Source organism: Coturnix japonica, chromosome 1, assembly GCF_001577835.2.
Source record: "Coturnix japonica isolate 7356 chromosome 1, Coturnix japonica 2.1, whole genome shotgun sequence".
NCBI classification, from domain to species: Eukaryota; Metazoa; Chordata; class Aves; order Galliformes; family Phasianidae; genus Coturnix; species Coturnix japonica.
This window is the reverse complement of record NC_029516.1, coordinates 37121055-37142305: the sequence shown is the minus strand read 5'-3', so window position 1 is coordinate 37142305 and position 21251 is coordinate 37121055. Positions and strand designations below refer to the sequence as shown.

The 21251-nt window shown below is 42.6% G+C and overlaps 1 protein-coding gene across 4 annotated transcripts in view; it reads right to left on the bottom strand.

The window, feature by feature from the left end:
- The window catches only part of TMTC2 (transmembrane O-mannosyltransferase targeting cadherins 2), a 241980-nt gene extending 220994 nt beyond the window's left edge, over window positions 1-20986 (bottom strand). For 3 of the 4 annotated variants that reach the window (XM_015857482.2, XM_015857488.2, XM_015857497.2), the window contains exon 1: window positions 20521-20986. In XM_015857482.2, coding sequence (XP_015712968.1) covers window positions 20521-20603 — 83 coding nt within the window. In that variant the 5' untranslated portion in view covers window positions 20604-20986. The remainder of the gene's footprint in view (window positions 1-20520) is intronic. The other variant, XM_015857506.2, reaches the window with a different exon arrangement.
- Between the last annotated feature and the right edge of the window lie 265 nt (window positions 20987-21251).

Below are 21251 nucleotides of genomic sequence, written 5' to 3'. Positions count from 1 at the left end.
CATGTATTTTACATAAGCATCACTGTATCTTATCACTTCTCCGTGATACTCTTCTCTAAGAGGGTACTCTTAGAACTCAAGAACTTAATGTAGTACAGAAAAGATACAGATATCAGTAAGCACCAGCATAAAAGTCTGACATTTGTCCTCACCAAAGACCCATAAAAGCATGAAGAGGTAGGTTACATGAATTATAAGAAGCAACAAAACACAGATCAGATTCAGAGAACCAAGTAACAATATTTAATTAATCCAAACCATCAGTGAAGACGCTTTTTTGCAATATACTGAAAAAAGGTCAGAGCAGGTTCCTTTTCAGATCACAGAAGCTGTGATACAAATGAGAGGTGGGAAAGAACAAGAGGAGAGGAATAAAGCAAACAGCAAGATACAGGAGAAAAATGGAACAAATTTAATACTGACATGCAAGAAGACTAGTTGAGCTTGCATCGCTTTCACAGTTCATAGTCTATGATGGCACAAAAAGGCTTGTCTATGTTTCTTCCTCTGAGGGTTGTTCTGTTGAGTTAGTTCGGTTGTTTCTGTTTCTTTATATATATGTATATACTGATAAGAAATGTTTTCTTAATACTAGATCATCAGTACAGGAGAAAAACAGTAAAAAAAACAAAAACAAAAACAAAAAAAAACAAGTAATGTTAACTAACTAAAAGGGAAAAGACCTTTAAAGTTCTGTTTCAAAAGCAATCATAAAATTATCTAAGTCCTTATGCAGGTCTTTGATAAAGGTACATGTTTTACTCAAATCAGCGGATGAGCACAACTTCAAACACATCACTCTGAGGGCTCACAACATCACCTCAGGCAAATCCACATATTAGCTTGTGGCATTGCTGATCATTCTAATGTTAAAACAGAGTAAACATGTGATAACATTAACCACTGCACTTTGAGTTGGTGATTTTTACAAGCATATAACTGTCTTCAAAAAGTACTGAAACCTCTTTAAAGACAAATACATAGAAGCAGCAAAATAAAACTTTCCAACAGCATTCTGAAAATTAAAGGTTATCATTAGAGATACAGATCTATTACAAATATATATATTTAAATGTTATTTATTAACTATAATTAATTTTGATTTTAACAATTATTCTTTTAATTATGTTTTGTTTTCCCCACACTGATTTCCCAGATACAGACTTCTATTGCTTCATACTGCAGGTATTGATGAAGTAATTGGAAACAAAACATGAGCAAAATCTCTAAGATTTTTATGTTCTCAAAAAATAGGACAGCCATAGCATGGTTTAGGTTTATATCAGCAATACTACTAAGTCCAACAAAAAGTGGACAAGGGAAGATACAAAGTATGAGGTTTTTTGTTTGTGTAGGCCAGAATACGGGCCTGGTCTTTAGGACTGGGACAGCTATAGTCTTTCAGACAGTGGAGATGCAACTCTTAGAAAGATCCAGCTGCTTCAGAACTTACAGTGCTGTTGGAAAGAGTGTACTTTTATAAACTTCTGAAAAGATTATTCTTCGAACCACCCACACTGCAAATATCATATATTTATTGACTTAGCCCTGGTACTGGGCTCTATCTGAGCTTTCTGGCTTTGTCTGCCAGAGCCATAACTCAAGCATATGCCAAAACTATCTAAGTCCAAGTAACTCATAATTATTCTGAGGCAAAAATACAGTGATAGTCACACACTGGGAATATATTTAGACGCCAGAATAACTCAGAAGCATGCACTGAACACATGTGACTCTCTAGACTGAGTTATTTGCTGCTGTTTTCTATTAGGTCGGACAGAGATTGCTATTGTCCCTCATATTCATATGGTCCCTCATATTTGCACGGTCTCCAGAATTCAGATCCCTTTGAAAAGAGAATATTGTTGCTACACTGGCTTGAGAGAGTTACCTGTACACCAAAGTAACTGATGAAAGCATGCTACAAAAACCATTAGCATTCCCATTTTCAGTATTCACATTTTTTCTTCCTACTTAACATATATAACTGTATTCAAAAGACATATTGGATAGACTTCATCCCTACTCCTTGACCAACAGCTTTGGTGAATGCTGCACTGCCAAGTCACCATGCAAACTGATCATCAGTCTGATGTTATCTCACTTGTGTAAGTGGGCTGCTTTTATGCCATTAGCAGACAAATTCTGCCTATATGCCCAAAGCCTGGATATCACGCTTGACAGGAAAAAAAAAGAAAAAAAAAAGTATGTATTAGAAGAATTTCTGTATCAGCTAAAGGTAAACATACTCCATAGCCATAAGCAGTCCTGAAGTATTTCATCCATCTAAGAAAACAGTGATTAAGAAAAATGTTAACAGGAAAGTCTCAGTGTATTTTCCTCCTGTTTTACAAGTAGAGAGGGAGAAGTATGAACCATCAAGTAGGAAGTTTTTTTATGATAAATGTATAGAATTTCTACCAAGCTCGTGCCAGCATTAAAAGTCAGGCAACATACAGGTAAATGCAGGAAATCTTTTAAAACCTCATTCAACATTCAAAAGAGCATCCACTGAACATTTTAGCAGAACTCCACACCAAGCAGGTCTCAGAATCTGTTAACTGAGGTTAAATTCCCATTTTCAGGTCACAAGTCTTGCAGGCCTGGAATTATGTGTATTCATCACAAATAATTTCTACTTCAAGGTCAAAATTAAGTTTTCCCTTTGTCCTTCACAACAGACATCATAAAAAAGAAAGAAAGAAAGAAAGAAAGAAAGAAAGAAAGAAAGAAAGAAAGAAAGAAAGAAAGAAAGAAAGAAAGAAAGAAAGAAATAGAAGAAAAAAGTCTGAGAAGAAAAAGCGAAGTATATATATATATATATATATATATATATACCTGGTATTTCAGATGCATGTTTGCCTCCTACAACAATAGCCTAAGAAAACAGGGAAAGAATACTTAATTCATAACACTTAATCTAATAATGGGATAATAAATGAATGCCACATGCTGTGCAATCCTATGTTTGAAATTCAGTCAGTTCTCATGTTGACAGGGATTTGAAAACTTCTTCAGCATAAAGCATCCAAAGTGCAAGCACGTGCCACTTTCCAAGAGCTTCTATAGCTTTCTATCAACTATTTTTTCAGATACGTAGCCCTAAAAATAGTATCATCTCTGCTGATAGTTCAGTTTGGCCTTCCACCCAAACCTCTACTGCCAAGACTAGGTTACATTCTAGCGCTTCATTAGCCACACAGCAGCCTTGGCAAGAACCTGTTAAAAGCAGCAGTGCTTCGCATTGTTGCTGTCTGCCCTAAACTAGGACTCACAGTAAAGAATAGCCAAACAAGGCAGCCACGAAACCCCAGCTTCTGCAGCAATCTAATTTTTACACAGTAACAGTTGGGCCTCTGTCTTCAGCCACATTGTTTTATCCATTTTCCTTTCCCAAGCCATTTATCTCTTTTTCAGTCTACATTGTGTCTTTCTCCTTGAAAGGGCCAAACTCTATTAACTGAGCCATTGCTCATTTTTCCTACTTCGGTTCCAGCGTCTGTTTTCTGTATATGTCTTATTAGCTTTCCATTGTAGGAAACATGAGAGGAGAAAACCACCCAGGGAGATGGTGAAACAGAACAGGTTAGAAGAGCAAGCTGAAAATTCGTGAAAGGTGAGAGTGAAATCCAGGGAGATCTCTCTGGACAGACTTCACTGGTACAGTCTGATGCGATTATCACCACCAATTGCTCATCACCACCTACGCCACAAGCAGCTACCCCATGCAACCTCCTAGCCATGCCAATGGGGTGATCGATCTCAGGTTTGTTTCGGCAAAGCAAACTTCCTTGGCTTAAGCAGTTTGACCCAGCCTTGCTTGCTACAACAGAAACAGTGGAGACTGCCAAAATCCAGGGCTAATGTCTCTTTCAGCAAACTCAGTAGCAGCACTGACACATTGAGGGCAATTTTCCTCCAAGTCTGTGTACTGGCTTTGGATCCTCTGCATCTCACATGCCTAACAACCACCAAGCATTCAGCCATAACTCATTTCTCTCTTCCCTGTCTTGCCTCCTCCTAATTTCCAGACATTTCACTTCAACTTTTGGATGGTTCTCATACCTGCAGATACAACAAATAGATTAACATGCAGGAACACTATGCACGTGCTCTCTCTTTTCCATGCTTTGCTCTTCTACTCTCTTTCAGTCTGAAGTGTCCCGGGGGAGGAAATCTCAAGTACTCCTGAAGCACTCTAATGCACCACTCCCTATGCAGTGGGATGATATAAGATGATATCTTACTATAATGCAGCAAAAAAACTCTCAAACTTTAAGAACTACAAACACTGAATGAGAAGTGAGAAAGTATTTGCCTCAGACACATGCAAACACATCACAACAGCTCCATACCAGTGCAGTACCTCCTACTGCCTTGACACTTCACTTTTTTTGAAGTTGGCCACTACAGATTCCTATTCCCCAACAGTAACTGTAGTGCACAGTCAGCAGTGCTAATATATTCTCCTCCTCCATCCTCCAGAAAAACAGGGAATATCAGTCTACAACCTGGAGACAGGATAAGGAGAGAGAGCAAGGACAAAGAAGAGGTCACAGCCTGAATCTAACCTCACCATGGGGAGACGTTCCTCCCGGCACAAGGATTTTCAAGTGCACGGAGAAAAAATATCACCAACAGCATGCCAAAATGAAAGCATTTGAAAATGAATAGCAGCTGTTATTTTTTTAAGACCTCAATGTCTCTGTCTTTATGCAAGTTCATCTTACAACAGAGCTGGCTTCTTTAAAATGAGAAGGTAGAGGCAGTTTTTTAGTATACTCCAGGTAAAATGAGTGAACACGCACAAAGAACACCTGATAATATTATCTGCACATGCACTATTGTGCAATTGTTTCCATAGGCACAAAAGACTGCCAAGCTGCCATAAGACCTCATGATAATTGCCTGGTTGTGTATGTGTTATAAAATATAAATCATGATTCCCTCAAAAAACTGGAAAATTGCACTTATCTAAATCTCACAGAATTAAGGAGGCCGTCATTTAAATTCTATTTGTCACCAAGACATGAAACTGGGCTCTGCAAAGATATTCTACACAAAGAGAGAGACAGAGATCCGTTAATGTATGTGACAGTTGTTTTGCTGTACAAGCAGTTCCAAATCAAATTTGCTAACCAGTGAAACATCTGGAGGGGAAAGCCTCAGATGGTGAGAACAGTCAAAGTTATGATAATGCACACAGTGTTTCTTCACTGAGCGTGATATGAAATTAAGTAGCTGATACACATGATGGCTACGACAGTTGTCATAATTATCAAACATTGCATACGTAACTCTTATGACTATTATATTGGGTGTGATGGGTTGTAACTTCTGTCTTGCCACATCCTCCTTCTTAAAGAAAGCTTCTCCCACTACTAAATAGTTATGAATAACAAAACATAACAATGATACGAATTCCTTACGTGCATTTATGCCAAAAAATATAAAATAAAAATATATTACAAGAACAAGCACAGCCCATAAACATTTTCACCGATTCATTGTTTAAGACCAACCAAGCGTTTTATGAATTGTAGTTATTTATTATGTTTTATATACTCTCTGCTTGTTTATGCCCAAAAGGTTCATCCACTTCCTCGCCACAGCTCTCCATCACCTAACAGCAAGGCAGGTCACACTTCAAACTGTGTCACAAGGGCCTTATTCCCGTAGCCTTTCAGGCCCTCTATCCTGCAAACACTGAGCCATATGTTTAACTTTCTGTATACAAGCAGTCTCACTGAACTTATTCATGAAATTCTAGCCTCATCTAAATTGCCACAAGTTTTACCATTGACTCCAGTTGGACCAGACTTCATGTAATGGGACTATTTACATCCAAAAAGCTGAACACATGTCTAAGTGTTTCCAAAAGTAGTCTTCAGGGTAAACCCGAGCCCTACGTTGCTGTTTTATCTCTTACTGACACATAAGACCTACAAAATGATCTGCTTTTATCTTGACCTTTTCTACCTAAGGACGCAGTAAACAGCTCGCCACTAAAACAAGCTATTAAGTCATTTTTCCTCCTTCTTGCAGATTACTTAACAGGCCATTTGTCTTCTCCAATCTGCTAATTTTTACCATCCCAGTAAGCAAGAGATAGTTAGTGCATAGTCATCAAGGCACAAATACTGATTTTGCTTAGCTGGATACTTCACTCGCTCATTTGTAATTTAGAAAAGAATAAATTTCAGGCAGGTACAAGAGACAGAAAAACAGATTAGGTAGCTGCAGTTTTCTTTCCTTAATTACAACAGTAGCAACATTCAACCAATCTAAACTGAATTCAATTAAATCAACGTTTAGTCAGTTCCCGAAGCAGTAGCTGAAATATAATCTCTATACTTGCTTCCTCATTTAGTTTTATTTAGAATGAGTGAAAGGTGACCCATGTACCTAGCTTCTAACCCTCAGCAGAAAAAGAAATAAAAACTGCAAAGTCAACACAGATCCTTTGCTGCAGAAAGCAAAATGGTAGAAATTCCTGCTGAAACTCAGAACGACTACAGAAACAAAGTCTCTTATGACTAGAAAAAAACAACATCCTTTATTTTCAGATTACCATACTGCTTACTATATTTGAGAGCTTAGAAATATCCTAAGGGCATAATTTGATACTAATTTAATCACTCTGTAGGAAGATTCGCTGATTGCAGTCGATCCCTTCGTTTCCTCCATGACCTGCACTGTTGGTGCAGACATAAGATAGCACTGCAAGGATGGAAAATTATGTCTGCTATTATATGTGCAATTAAATATGCATATTAAATGCAACTGTCCTGCTATGCACAGGGCTCTTTTGCATTTTACAAAGCAGAATACAGCATGATAAGTAGTCTGCCTTGAGCAACTTATTCTACAAGTGTGTTCACTTACCCTTGGCAAAGGACTAACTGGCATGATTTCAGATTCATGCTATGAATTATCACAATATCTGCTCTTCCTTAGCAGGACTGTGTTCTGCTACTTCATGCATTTCATATAGGATTCAATGAGAAATGAGAATAGAAAACAAATACTCTCTACTCACTGGTTATCTTTCTAGGCACATAGTACAGTGAATATAAAGTACAACATTGTGCTTTTATATACTCTGTATATATATGTTTCCCTGTGATTTCTTGTCTTAAAAGAGGTATGCAAAATAAAGTGTTCTCAGGGTTGCTCAAGCAAAAACACTCAGCCATCACTCCTGCTGTGCTACACAACGGACAGAAGTCCCTATTGCCTTGCCTGTGCTCAGGCAATCAAGGGCAACTTACACTTCTAAGCGTTATCACTGAAATTATACGAGGCCAGAAGAAAATAAAACTCAAAAAACTGATCTGAATCCCATCCACCATCCATCACATCACTTAGATTTTTCTTAAATATTTATAGAAAGAATAAGACACTTAGTAACAGTGTTTATGCCAGAACTCGGCAAGCTCTTCCACGCTTACATTTACCTGTGTATTAGTTCTTCATTTGCATGCTTTAGAGTCACTTATTCAGAAACGGGTACTGTAACACGTTGTGTTTCAAGCAATGAGAAATTGACTTTAAAACCTTGCACTGCACAACAAGTTCATACACTTTTTTCTGTCATTAACAATTTGCGCAGTGTGAACATAAACAGAAACTCCTCACCTATAATAAGCTACTATACAGAGTCTCAACAAAAATCTACAGTTTTCAGACTGCAAGAATTTCAGAGCAAACCAAGCTCAGAGTCAAGTAGGCACATTTAAATTTCACACAGCATGTGACTTTTGGAAACTGTTCCTAACAGGGTGGTACCTTGCTTCAAGCTAGTGTATCAGAGCCTTTCAAGATATACATATCATACTCATCACCTTCAGACCTTTACTATTCAATTTTCATGCTTAGATAAGATTCCTCTAACACTGCCCCCAAGGAGTGCTGAGATCCATAGCAGCATACAGAGCAGAAAACCTTCTCTTGTCCTGCAAAATCAGCAGAATCCCAAACACCTCAGATCAGCAGCTCCAAAACAATGGCTTCCATAAAAGTAATGCCTATTTCAGTATGTTGGCCTACAAAATCAGAGGTAGATGTTGGTGGTATGACAGTAGAGGTGGAACCTTCTCACCGTGACATATAGCAGCAGACAGGCAGCGTGACAAGGAAGTGTGGATGAAGCAAAGGTGTCTCACTGAATTCCTCCATGCAGAAAATACTGCACACGTTGACATTAATCAGTGCTTAATGGATGTTTATGGAGACCAAATGGCAGATATGAGCATGGTGAGGTAGTGGGTGGTGCATTTCAGCAGTGGCAAAAGTAGGTGACCTCCGCTGGCGTAAATTTTTATGAGCATGCCATGAAGGTTCTTGTTCATCGTTGGCAAAAATGCATAACAAGTGTCAGTAGCTATGTTGAAAATAGTGTGTTGTAGCTGAGAATTTGCTCTATAAAATGGCGATATTGTGCTCTTTGTTGTAGTTTCCATGGGAACAAATAGGAGGCGTTACATTTGGAGGAACCTAAGTAGATTAAACACAAATCTTAACATCAGATGGATGAAACACTACAGGTATTCTTGTATACCTGTAGTTCATATTTTTTACCATTTTTCTAGAGAAAAATACCACATGTTAATTCCTTTTAATATTATACATTAGTGGATTGCACAACTAGGTGAAAGCCAATATTCCTCAGAACTTTTTCCTTAATGGAATCCTTCCCCCAACTCACCAGAGAGTCTGTCCAACTCCAGGATAGTCTTTAACTGCTTTTGGAAGAGACTGCATTTAGTGGTTGAGAAGCGTACATTAAAAAAAGAAAGGAAGAAAGAAAGAAATAGCTGACTGTCCCCTACAGGAGAATTTCCTGCAGAATCTTTCACAGGTTTATCGTACCTCTACAAATCAATTTCATGTGGTTAGAAATATCTACTTTTTTGTTAACATCCTTTCATTATTTTCTTTGTCAAGTGCTAAAAGCAGGCTCTAAATTCCAGAGGACAAACTAACTTCCTGCTGCCTGGACACTTAATCCTTCCTACTTGTTTTAACCCTGTACTAGCCAGTCAGAAACACCAGGTATCTAGGGCCATCAAATATCAGGGTAATTTGGGATTCAGTTTTGAACTGATGCAAACCAACTCATTCAACACGAATCAAAAAAGAGTTAGAGTCACATAAAAAGATAAGACAATAAAATCTTTGGTAAAATCCTACAGTGGAACATAGTCAGCGGAAAGGGAGACAGCATCCAATCTGTCCTGACTAAATAGAACCCACAGACCTAGCAACTCTATGGAAAAAAAACAACTTCCAATAAGCTTCCATTCTTTAAGCTGAATCATCCTTTTAAAACAGCCAGATGCCCACAACCAGATGCCCTTATCATGCTGAGCCAACCCGTGTCGTATGTATATTAAAGATGCCACTTTGGCTGCCAAGAGCCTATAATCACATAAGGGGCAAAAATAGGGAGAGAGGAAACAGTAAAAGATGTAGTGTCTTGCACAGTAGCTCAGGGTACATCCAGACATGCAACTCCAAGCTTCTTGGGGTGGACATGGCTTTCACACTGGGTAGCACCTGCCAGCAGCTCTCCAATAGCCCCATAACCACGCTCAGGATGCTGCAAGCTACCTCACACCACAGCTCTGGTGCAGGGATGACCTCAGCTATCATTGCAGAGCTCAAGCAGTGCACAAGGGAGGTTGTCAGTGAAGAGCAGCCTGAAGGGATCTCACATGGGGTCTGTTTAACACAAGGCCAGCAACACAAGGAGCCATCTACTTCCTGGCCTTTCCCTATAGTTAAGTCCTTCTCCTTCTAAAAAAAAGTGCATCCTGAGAATTCTTCAGAAGCACGGTGTTTATTAAAGAGAAATACTACAGTTTTTAACAACTCACATAAAGAAATGAGTAATGTGCTGTGAAATGGAGTAGAACACACAGCTAAGTCATCTTATATAAAATGCAACACTTACTGAAGTACACTGGTGTTAAAGAGGAAAGACCTGCTTGCATTACCAAAACAAGCTACTACACACAAAAAAATACAGTGTTATTTGATTAAATTTTTCATAATTTACTTTGTATTTTTTCTCTCTGCAAGCTTTATTTATATAGCCATGGGGCATTTAAATTATTGTTTTGGCACTGGAACCCTAACTTAGATCAAAAGGCTTTTAGAAAGGCCCAGTTTTCTTCTGCTTTAATTATAGAAATGCAAACGATCAAAAGTTTAATTACAAATAACTAATTAGAGAATGAAGTCTTTCTTCTGCAACAAACTCTGCTTTTGCAAGACCAATCTTCCTTTCTTCCTGAAAAATAAATAAATAAATAATCTTAGAAAGTTTCTTCAAGTAGAACTGTTTCTTCAAGCAACTGTTTGGAAAAAAACAAGAACATACACTCATACACTCAACCTCCATGGAATTTACTACTTCCTATTACAATCTGGTTGTTTGGTTGTTTTATTTTCAGCAAGGAAATAGACACATAGATGTCTGCCATTCTCAGAAGTATCTACCCCTCTTCAGTATGAGATTTGCTGGGGAGGGGTCTGAAAGGTGAAAGACAGGATGTCAGAAGGAGAACAGTCTTGCTAGAGACCCACAAACCTAACTTCCACACGGAGCTTCTCATCTGATTTCAGTCTGTTGCACAGGATGAATCCCTGATGAAATTCTGAGATCAACAAGGAAAGCCAGACAACTACTGTCTTAATTTAAGGCAAATATATATATATATATCTTATTGTAGTGGTATCTAGAGGACTGACAACTCACAAAATAAGGCTTCTTAAGATACTGTGCCATTTATGAGCCTATGCCTCACACTTGAGCCTAATTACCTCTTCATCTTTTTATTGGGAAAAAATTAATAATTAAAAAAAAAATAATAATAAAAACAACCAACCAGCACTACAGCCTCACTAAGCAGTCAAATCAAATAAGGACAGCATGAAGTGCAAGTGAACGCATGATTGCACCTTCATGTTCCTATAATTGATGGAAATGAGAGGATATCGCACGGCACAGTACTCCTTCAAATATTTTTATTTGGAAACAAAAAGAGTGTTTTTGTTGTTGTTTTGGATGATTTTTTGTGGTTTTGTTTTGCTTTTAAAGAGTATAAAGAATGGAAAAGAGTACACAGCAGAAGGCTCACAGCCTACAGAACAACCACCACAAGTGCACACAGTCCCAATGAAGCCAGCACAGGCTCCTTCAAATTTAATCAAGGAAATCCCGATTGTTATATGGGTTAAGAAAGTTACTCTAATGGCTGTAGAGATAACGGCAAGCATCTCACTTGAATTTCTAGCTGGACCTAAACCCCTTGTCAAACTAGTAGAGTACAAGTCCACAGGAACAAGAGAGCCAGAGGTAACTGATCCGGACCCATGAATGTGATGATACTGCAAAACGGGGTCAAGAACATTTGGGTTATCACAGTGCTAGAATATGGCTAAAATCACAAACAGACACAGAATGAGAAAGGAAGTGACAGAGAACTAAACACCCGGTAAAGACATATACATTGTGTGCTTTAAAAGGCAAACTTTAAGCGTATTGGTTAATATACCACTGTGCTCTGCAGCTGGTGAGATCCTCCTGTGCCTTCTTACAAGTCCACTCAAAAAAAAACCCAACAAAACAAAACAAAAAAAACACCTGTATAAGATGGGACCAAACTATACAGAGACACAAAAAAACTCTAAAAATTCCCAGAAGAGACTTATTTTTTATTTTTTTTGGAAGTAGCACTTTAAGATCTCATGTTGGGTTACTGGAACAAATTAGTCATTTGAAGAAAAAAACATGCTGGATTAAGCAGTTCTAACTCTGGTCCAAGATGTTGACCTATTACTTCACAATTCGGTGAACTGAATCCTTCATTGCAAAGTGACCACTATTTCAAAGCATACCATCTCTGACTACCATCTGGAGGCCACATTAGCCCTCCTATCTCTACACACTGATGCTTGCCTTTTCATGACGACTCTCATTTCTTCTCCTACTGGAATCTAGATGAAGCCATAATAAACAAACTCATCAACAAAACCAAATCAAGTTCAGTGCTAGCAGGGTAGCTTTCAGAACTGGATTTTCTTTTTAACTGTGATATTCCGCAACACAGGGCCTCTCTGAATCCTATGTACAGACAGGTATATTTTCTTGGTACCAGCGCTAATCCTCAAAGATCTTCATAACAGGCAACATTTCCCCATGGAGTAACCACATTACCTTAAACCCACCGAAAACATTAACTTAAGAGGATAATTTTAAGAGGAAGAGCATTCCTTAGTGCTTTAGTCAAACATTGTTGTGGGTTTTTTTTTATATATCAAATAATCATTATCGGCTTCTGTAACTTACCAGGGAAAACCTCATGGCTATTTTAAACAATATCAACTGAGAAACATCACTGCTTAAAAGTCAGAGGCTAGATGCCATAATAGCACCACTGATGAATTACAGTGTTGGAAGCTTACGTACACAGCAGCTCATCACTGCTTCTAGAGGAAGGCACCTAAGTCACAGAGAGCCATCCAACTCAGGACTCAGCTTTCCTTTTATCAGAGGGACAGAAAATCCTGAGAATAGCAATAAAAAACAAAGTTATGCTTACTGAGGGCAGGTGACCATACAAACAAAAAAGCAAAGGACAAAAATCAAATCCTGTCTCCAAATTGGGACTGCAAACACTTGTGGTATATCTATCTTTCATTTAGGAATTTGAGAGGGTTCCAGACTGGTCTCCCACGAGAGGGATGTCCTAAGCACAGGATGCAGGCTGTTCTGCAGTAAGGATGCTCAGTGTCTTGGAGAAAGGCATGCTGAAGCATGGCTCCTCTGCCCAGGGCCAATTATTAATCGTTTCATCTAAAAAGTCAGGGAGTGGGAAGGGAAGACAGAACAAAGATCTAGAAGCAGTTTAAGCTGATGCTGAGTGGGTTTGTTTCCATGACAATTTTGGTCACTGAATTGTGACCCCATTTTAAGCATTCAAGTCCTTTTTTAGGATTTAAGTATGCAAATTAACAAGTTGCATGAAAATAACATCCAGACACTGGCAGAGACTTTACAGCGATAGTTCTGCTACCAATTACCGCCTTGTTCCTCTGAACTAATACCAGACTGACTAAAGCAGATAGGAGTTAAAATCACATAACCCTCTCATTAGCAAAATAGCCTAGAGTAACACTAAGCTGAGAAAAATCCACCCTGGAAACAGGATGTTGAAAAAGCTGTCCTCACTTGAAACATGGGTCAGAGGTCAGGGAGGGGTTTTCTGGTCTACTGACAGGTCCGTGAGTAATAGGGGATGCCAGTGGCCCATCCAGTTGCCTAGCAGTGCTGGTCTGCACCATCATATGGAAAATCCACTTTCCCTCACCTGTAAAACTGTGGCCTGGACTGAGCTGGGTGGAGAGAGTGCTCACAGCCAGTAGAGACTGACCAATAAATTCAGCAGCCCTTCTGGAAGACTTCAAATAGAAGTCTGTCCAGCTCTCTGGTGGAGGACAGATGCTTGAAAACACCTGGTGTCAAGTTTTAAGCATAAAACAAAATCCCACTATTCCATTTACTTTGTGGACTGCACATACCCCTGCACACTCTGAGAGATTACACTGATTTTGTAACACGTTTTGCAGCAATTAAAAAGATGAGAAGAAGGAAAGATGGTATGTGATGACAATAATTGAGCATTATTGTTTACCTCCAACTGAAACCTCCTACTATTCCTGAAGAAAAAAAAAAGCCCTCATAAAGCCATCAGAAAATGAATGCTAACAGCAATTCACAGTGTCCTGGTGTGGTGGTTTCACACCAGTGGGCAGCTCAGCATCACCACATGGATCTCTCACTCCCCCTCCTCAATAGAATAGGTGGATAAAACAAGATTAAATAGGGCTTAAGGATCAAGATAACAACAGGGAAATGACTCTCTAATTACCAACATGGGCAAAACAAAAACAGACTCAGTACAGGGTTATTAATATAATTTACTATTTATTGATAACTGATTAGAGTAGAGAGAACTAGAAGGAAACCAAAAGACACTCCCCTGTCATCCTCCTTCTGCTCCCTTCACATAAGAAGCACAGGGGAAGAAGAATTGCAGTCAGTTTATATTGCTTCATCTCCACTTCTCCTTCATGATCACTCTACCCCTGCTCCACGTGGGGTCTCTCCCACAAGATGTCATCCTTCCTGAACTGACCTTGCCTGGGTTTCCTACAGACTGCAGCTCTCCAAGCACTGCTCCAACATAGGTCTTTATCACAGGGGTCACCCTTGAAGTACTGTCCCGCATGGGTGGCAGCTCCCCCAGCCCTCCTGCCCCACCACAGCATCCTCCCCATGGGCTGCAGCTTCTACCCAGGGTGCTCCTGCAGAGGCTCCCAATGGTTGCACACAGAGATCTGCTCTGTGTGGTGCACATGGACTGCAGGGGGACAGCCTACTTCACCACGGGCCTCTTCTGGGCTGCAGGAAGCATGCCTGGAGCACCTCCTGCCCTGACTTCAGTGGCTGCAGGGCTGTGTCTCCCAGCTGCTGTTTTTCCCTTTCTTAGATCAGCTCTCCCAGGGCACACCCAGCTCATCTCTGCCCAGCGGTGGGGCCCTTCTGGAGCAACTGGAGCTGGTTCTAATCTGACATGGAACAGCTGCTAGACTCACCTCACAGAAGCCACCACTGCAGCACCCCCACTACTAACATCTTAAACCCCAATATGCCCAGAGAACACAAGGATTAATATTTAAGGACATCACTTCTACTTTTTCTCCCTCACGAAGCTTAGGGCCAGGGATTGCTCAAATGGCAGTGCATCAGAGCATAATGGCCAGCGATCCCTCTCCAAAGGGCGCTGGATGAACAAGTCTCATCGGCCTCACACTGTTAGCTTTACTGGTTTTCTTCTTCTACAAAGTGAAATAGAGTTTGACAGATACTTGATCTTTAACTGACATCCCAGCCATCCAGCAGATTTGTTTCGAAACAAGTGGTCAAATAAGTAACAGCAGCACTGTGTTATGCCCCAGCAGAAAGCAGAGCCTAAGGAAACACTGCTGCCTTTTGCAGATGACCATTACGTGGCATCCACAGGTCTGCAAGGTATTTTGACTGTCCTAAAGTTAACAAACTGAGCAGTAGAGTCAAGATGTTAAATAACACCCGGGGTGTGATTCCAAAAAACATCTCCTGTGGCACTTCAAGTTTCACTCAGCAATAGGAATTGGACTTCTGGAGTTCAGTAGAGCACGACACAAGGAAGTGAACTGCAGGATATGCACCCTCCCCTGCTTACTTGGGAGGGCCTGCCTGTACAAGTCATAACTTGAATTTCTCAGGTCTAGAAGACTATCCTGAGGCTACCGGTACATGACTTAAGAACCAGATCTGGAAGTGAAATGAAATCCCACGGTCATCCTGATTTAACCAACCCTCCCACACAACAAGCGCCCCCATCTGAAGGTAGGTAAGGAGAGTTTATGCGACCACATGCCCCAAGCAGGAAAACACAGGAGTTCAAGAGCTGCCAAATGTCAAAGACCAGCAAAAAGCATCTGCAACCATGAGAAATTTAACAAAGAGACTGCCCTGGGAGCCAAAGCATCAGAGAAGAAAGGACTTTTGGCCTAGGATTCAAACTCCAGGTAAAACATTTCCATCTTTCAGTCAACATTTCTGACAAAAATTAGTGAAGACTGTTTAAAAAAGACAGTTGATCCAAGTCAAGCCTGCAAAGTAATTCAAAGATAAAATCCAACTGTAAACATTGGCCCAAATAACAGATTCAATTCTTACATAAATAACAATGAGAACAAGCATCTCTCTCTTCAGATTTAGTCTGTTTCTCCAACTGTATGTTTGGAGCAACTTTCACCACAGGTTGCCAGCGGGCCTTGCATCTACAGCTTCAGCATCAAACACTTCAGCTAAAGAAAGAAATTCCACAAACAAACAGCAAAGCCTGCTTCAGTCAGCTTCACTAGAAAAAAAAAATCCTTAGCAGCCAACAAGGAAAAGGCAAACTTCCAGATGAGGGAGGCAAAGTAGATCTAGTTCAGCATTCCTGCAGCTATCAGATGGTTAACAAATTGAGATGAGAGACTTCTGCACAACTTTCACTCTGGCAAACTTAAAGGGATTCAGAAGCGCAGCTGGAATACATATGGGAGATGCAGGAGAAAGTGGATCATTTGAATTTGTAACTCCATTGTGCGCTGGAAGAACTTCCTGCAGATGAGCTACATCCCGCCAGTGACTCAGGGAGACTCTCCATCTGCTAACAGTCATGAATTTATTCTCCGAACCACCTACCAAAAGCAGCACAGTTTATCTAAGTGCTATGTAACAGAAATCTTCAAATGAAGCCTGTGGGGACAATTTCTTTTTTGCTTCCAAATACCTCTATACTAGAGCATCTTTAATGCAGGAAAGAAAAGAACACAGAACACCACATTATCTTGATGAAACAGATTTTATGTTTTGATCAAAGCGTTTTATTCAGCACAAATTTTTATGCACAAATGATTTTAAAGTTATAGGTCAAATATATTTTAAAATGATGTTCAGCATTGAAAATAGAACAGACATCATAGCAATGGAACATTATTAAGCCAGATTCATCCTGCCAGGCAGGCTGGCTTGCTTGGTTGATCCTCAAATACAGTACTTGAAAACTACGCTGCCTCGGTTACTCAGGCATCCTCTCTGGATTACATTTTGCCTTATCAGCAAACACAAGGGCATGCTCCATTTACAAAATATCCTTGTGGTCATTTGAAATTAGCACGTTTAAGACACAGAAGCAGGGACAAAGGGAAAACACTACAGATAAAGCGTGAATGTCCCCCTTCTTCAGTTTTTCCCCGCAGCTGGCCTCACTATTGGAACTGAAAAGACTGCAGCCACCTGAGAACTGGATCTGCTGAAGGCTGTTGGAGAGGTGCACTTGGAGCTGAGAAACAGAATAGATGACAAAAAGGAGCCATAAAAATCACAGATGTAAATTAATAATCAAATATACACATTCAACAAGGAGACAGATGGCAAGCAATTTTCCCCAGTGTACTTACACTTGTTCTTCTAGTGCCTGTATTTGGGTCACTTGCTAGATTAATTCTCACGGGCAGACCCAACAGAGGTACCGTGCAATGGGCACGGCCTCAGACTATTTCCAAATCATGTAAAACTGACACTACACCACAAAGGCATTCATTATGATTTCTTCGATGCAGCTTGTAATTCTGCAGCTTTGGAACAAAACAGTTTGACTCCGTTTCTCCCAACCAGCAAGGCTGCCCCATTCAGGCCCATTAAACACAACGCAGCACAAGCCACGGTGATCTGGCCAGCATCCTTCAGAGAGCCAGAATTCTGGCAAAACTGGTGCTCCAGAAAATACACACAATGGGCACAGAGAAGATGCATCAGTTAAAGACCCCTCGTAGTGGCTCCCTCAAACCATGTCTTCCTTCTGACATTTGAGAGGACAAAGGAAGCTACTCAGTGGATGAGTAGCTTCAGACACGCACCACAACAGCATATGACCCCAGGACACTCAGAGCACTAAATCTTCCACACCCCAGCGACAGGCTGACAGGGATCTGTCATACTTAACGCAGGTCGTGTGAGGGGCCCACAGCTCAGATTGCCTGCTTGGGGTGGGCTCAAGTGGCAAGGAAAAATAAAAATGCCAGGTTGTTATCCTCACTGCAGCCATAGGTTTCCCTCCTGTGATGCAGGTAGATCTTAGCCTGAAACAAGGGCTGTATGTGCAGCGACTGGAGATTAGCCCCCTCTTAATCTGGCAAGGAGCTGGATTTAACACAGTCCAATATGTTAGATCTTCAATACATTCACTGGAATAAAAATAACATTTCTCCCTACCTCTTCTTACTGCTTCCGAAATGATTTTGCTTTTGCTCAACAATAAGTAAATGTTTATTAACATGCAACGTGAGCTCATGATGGCATTAGACATGAACCCACCCCTCATCCATTTGTCACTTCTTACAGGTTAATTTGTGCCATACCCATTTTAAAGTTAAAAACAAAAGCAAAAAGAGAATAAGAAGTGCATTCATTTGTTCCAAAAATGAACAGGATTATTACTGATCTCCTCCCCAGTAATCTACACATTTTTCTAGAGAATATCACAGCTGCCTGTGAAAATTACAGCAGTAGGGAACAGGGTGACAAAAGCTCGTTTCCAAGATACACAGAGAAAACAACAGTGACTCCTCTTTGCGCTGGGCTCTCAGGTTTAGAAGCTGTCACTTCCATTCACACTAATCAATAAGCCAATCGATCTAAGAGATCACATTTGCACTGATTATGCGCATGTCACGTTATCCAGCATGAAAGCAGCAGTGAGTTAGGCAGACTCCAGATGAAAAGTGAGAACAAATACTTTTTAAATTCATTCAATTTCAGTTTCATAGGGTGAAGGGTAGGAAACAAAATATTGAATTCTTTGATACAAAGTCATAAACCTCAGAGTACAAGTAAGCTTGTTATATCACTGCCCATACAGGCTTTGGTTTGGTGCAGTGCAGCCGCTAAAATATTAAGTTTTACCATTGGGAAATTGATTTTGTTCTAAGAAGTTTTTATGACGCCACTTAATCTTAACCAGCCTACATAAAAACACACAGAAAGCAATTACAGACACCCTTTATAAAGTAAGCTTGATCACTATATTAAAAAAATAAAATAAAAAACAACAGTCTGATCTAATTTCAATACACTTGGCAAAGGAGGAAGAAAAAGGTAAAGCAATATGCTACCCTCCTGAAATCAAGATTGCAGGCTCCCAGCGTAAAGGCACAATCTTGATTCACTTAAAGTTTAGTAGTATGATCCATCTCCCACATGGGGGGCCATGTCCTGCAGCTCCAGCATCAACCTCCTCTCCTCTGTTATGTTTCAAGTAGGCTCCTGCAGGGCAGCAAGATCCTGTGATTATCGTTATGGGAATCCTTCAGGTCTGAGAGCCAGCCGCTGCAATTCCTAGCCTTACAATTACCAGCAAGCAACAACCTTCCTGCCTTTCCCTTCCAGGGCTGCAGTTGAAAGGCATCCTAACTCCATGACCCTGCATTGGGGACTGCCACTAACTGGCTTTTAGAGCACTCTAGTGAATACCTAAACCTTAGCTGAAATGATGAGAAGCGCTCTTTAGTTACAAGGCAAACATGTCTGCATAGCTTTGTTTCACAACACCTTTTAAATAGTGTGGGACTAACATTATGAAGACAGCATGAAACTATCTTTTCTACCCTTTCCAATACCCCTGTTTCCTAACTGTGTTAAAGCACACCCCGGCAAAAGCAAGAGTAACCTTGACCTCCGCATCAATACTATCAGGCAACACTTCAAATTACTTTCTACCCCAAGCCAAATTGAACTGGCCTGCAGGACAGGCTGACAGGCACGTCCTTAAACAACCCAGTTCTGCCCAAATACTGCAACACACGCTGCTTAGGGTTACACAAATACTCCTCAACTCCTGCAGCTCTCAGCTACAACAAGCGGGTTGAAAGTAGTGTCAGTGTGTCAGAATACTGCTTGCTATTGGTTCAACTCAGACCCTGCCTAGCAGAATAACGGCTGTTTTCTTTTTTCCCTTCTTTTACTGTTCGTGTATTACGTCTTCAGATGTTAAAACAGGCTTAAAAAATAAACCCCTCTCCGTAACCGGAAAGCTCACACAAACACCAGAAAGAAGTAATCGCTCCACAGGACTTCGTGTCAGCGACGCCAAGGACCGAAGCTAGAGCTGCCCTGCTCCGAGGGGGACGCGGCTCCCAGCCCGGCACGCCCCGCAGCTCCGCTTTCACGCTCGTAGCCCTGAGGATGTTGCGGGAACGGTGGAGCTCCTCCCGACGCGGCAGGTGCATCGCCGGCAGCGGCTCGAGGGAGGCGGCCCCGGCTCATCGCACCGACCGAGCGCTGCCCCGTCCCACCCCGCGGGACGGTTCGCTCCACCCGGAGGCACCGTGCCCGCCCGCTTCCCCCCGCAGGGCGCTGCGAGGCACCCACAGCAACCCGCACCGCGGGACCCCCGCCGGGCGGAGCGGAGGAGAAGGGCCGCCGAGAAGCTGTCAAAGTAAATCCCGGCTCGCTTCTCAGATGGTTTAATTCCAACGGCGCATGAAGCACCCCAGGACGGTTCGTAAGTTTAGCCAGGCGTGCTGTTCTCCCTAATACATTTTAATTACGCATCCGTTCTAACTGCAATCACATCAAGTCAGCGGAAAAGGCACCAATCGGGATGGCCGGCGGCCAGCTCCGCCCGGCGCTCGGAGGATCGGCACCCCGTGCCCCGCCGACACCCCGCTCCCGGCCCGGGACGGCCGAAGTGGCGGCAGCGCCCGCCAGAAGGGCAGGCTGGCAGCGAGCTGTCACGGCCCCGTCAACGTCCCCGCCGCCGGCACCGGCGCTCCGGGCTCCCCGTTCCCTCATCCCCCAGCCGTCCGGCCCGGCCCCGCCGCCGGCAGGTGTGCAGCCCCCCCCGCCCGCCGTACCTGTCATCGTAGCAGAAGTCGGCTCCCAGCGTGTTGAGGTACAGGGCGAGCCCCAGGGCGCTGCTCACCAACTCCGCGCTCATCTCTCCGCCCGCCGCCGCGCTCGCACCGGGTCAGCTCCCCGGCCCGGCCTCCCGCGCCAGCCCCGAGGCGGCCGCCCTGCCGCCGCCGTCCGCCCCCTGGCTCCGAGGGCGCCGCTCCGCGCTCCGCCGGCGGCCGCAGCCTGACGGTGTCCCCCGCTTCTCCGCCGCCCCTAACCCATGGCAGCGGGGCGAGCAGAAGCGACAGCGCGGCTGAGCGGGGCGCAGCGGCGGCGGTGCCGCCCTCCTCCCGCAGCTCCCGGACGCTCCCGCTACCGGTGCCTCTGCCACCGCCACGCCGCCCGGTCCCGGCCCGCGCCCCCTTCGCTGCCGAGCCGGGCGCCGCCGCCGAGGCTCTGGGAGCGCCCGCGTGGGGCGCCCCGGGCTCCCACCGCGCCTGCGTGCCGGACCGCCCCGCGCCCGCCCCTCCGTACCGCCCGCCCCGCCCCGCGCCCCGCCCGCACCCCGGGCGGCTCCGCTCCGACACCAGCCCGTGATCCGGCTCCTGCACAGGCGGAGTGCGGTGGATCCCTGCCCGGGCTGCTGCTCGCCCCGATGCTGCCGCCAACCTCGAAATCTTTTTCTCTCTCCTTTTTCTTGCTTTCTTTCTGTTCTTCATGTCCTTTGTGTCTTTTTTTTCTTCTCTGTTTT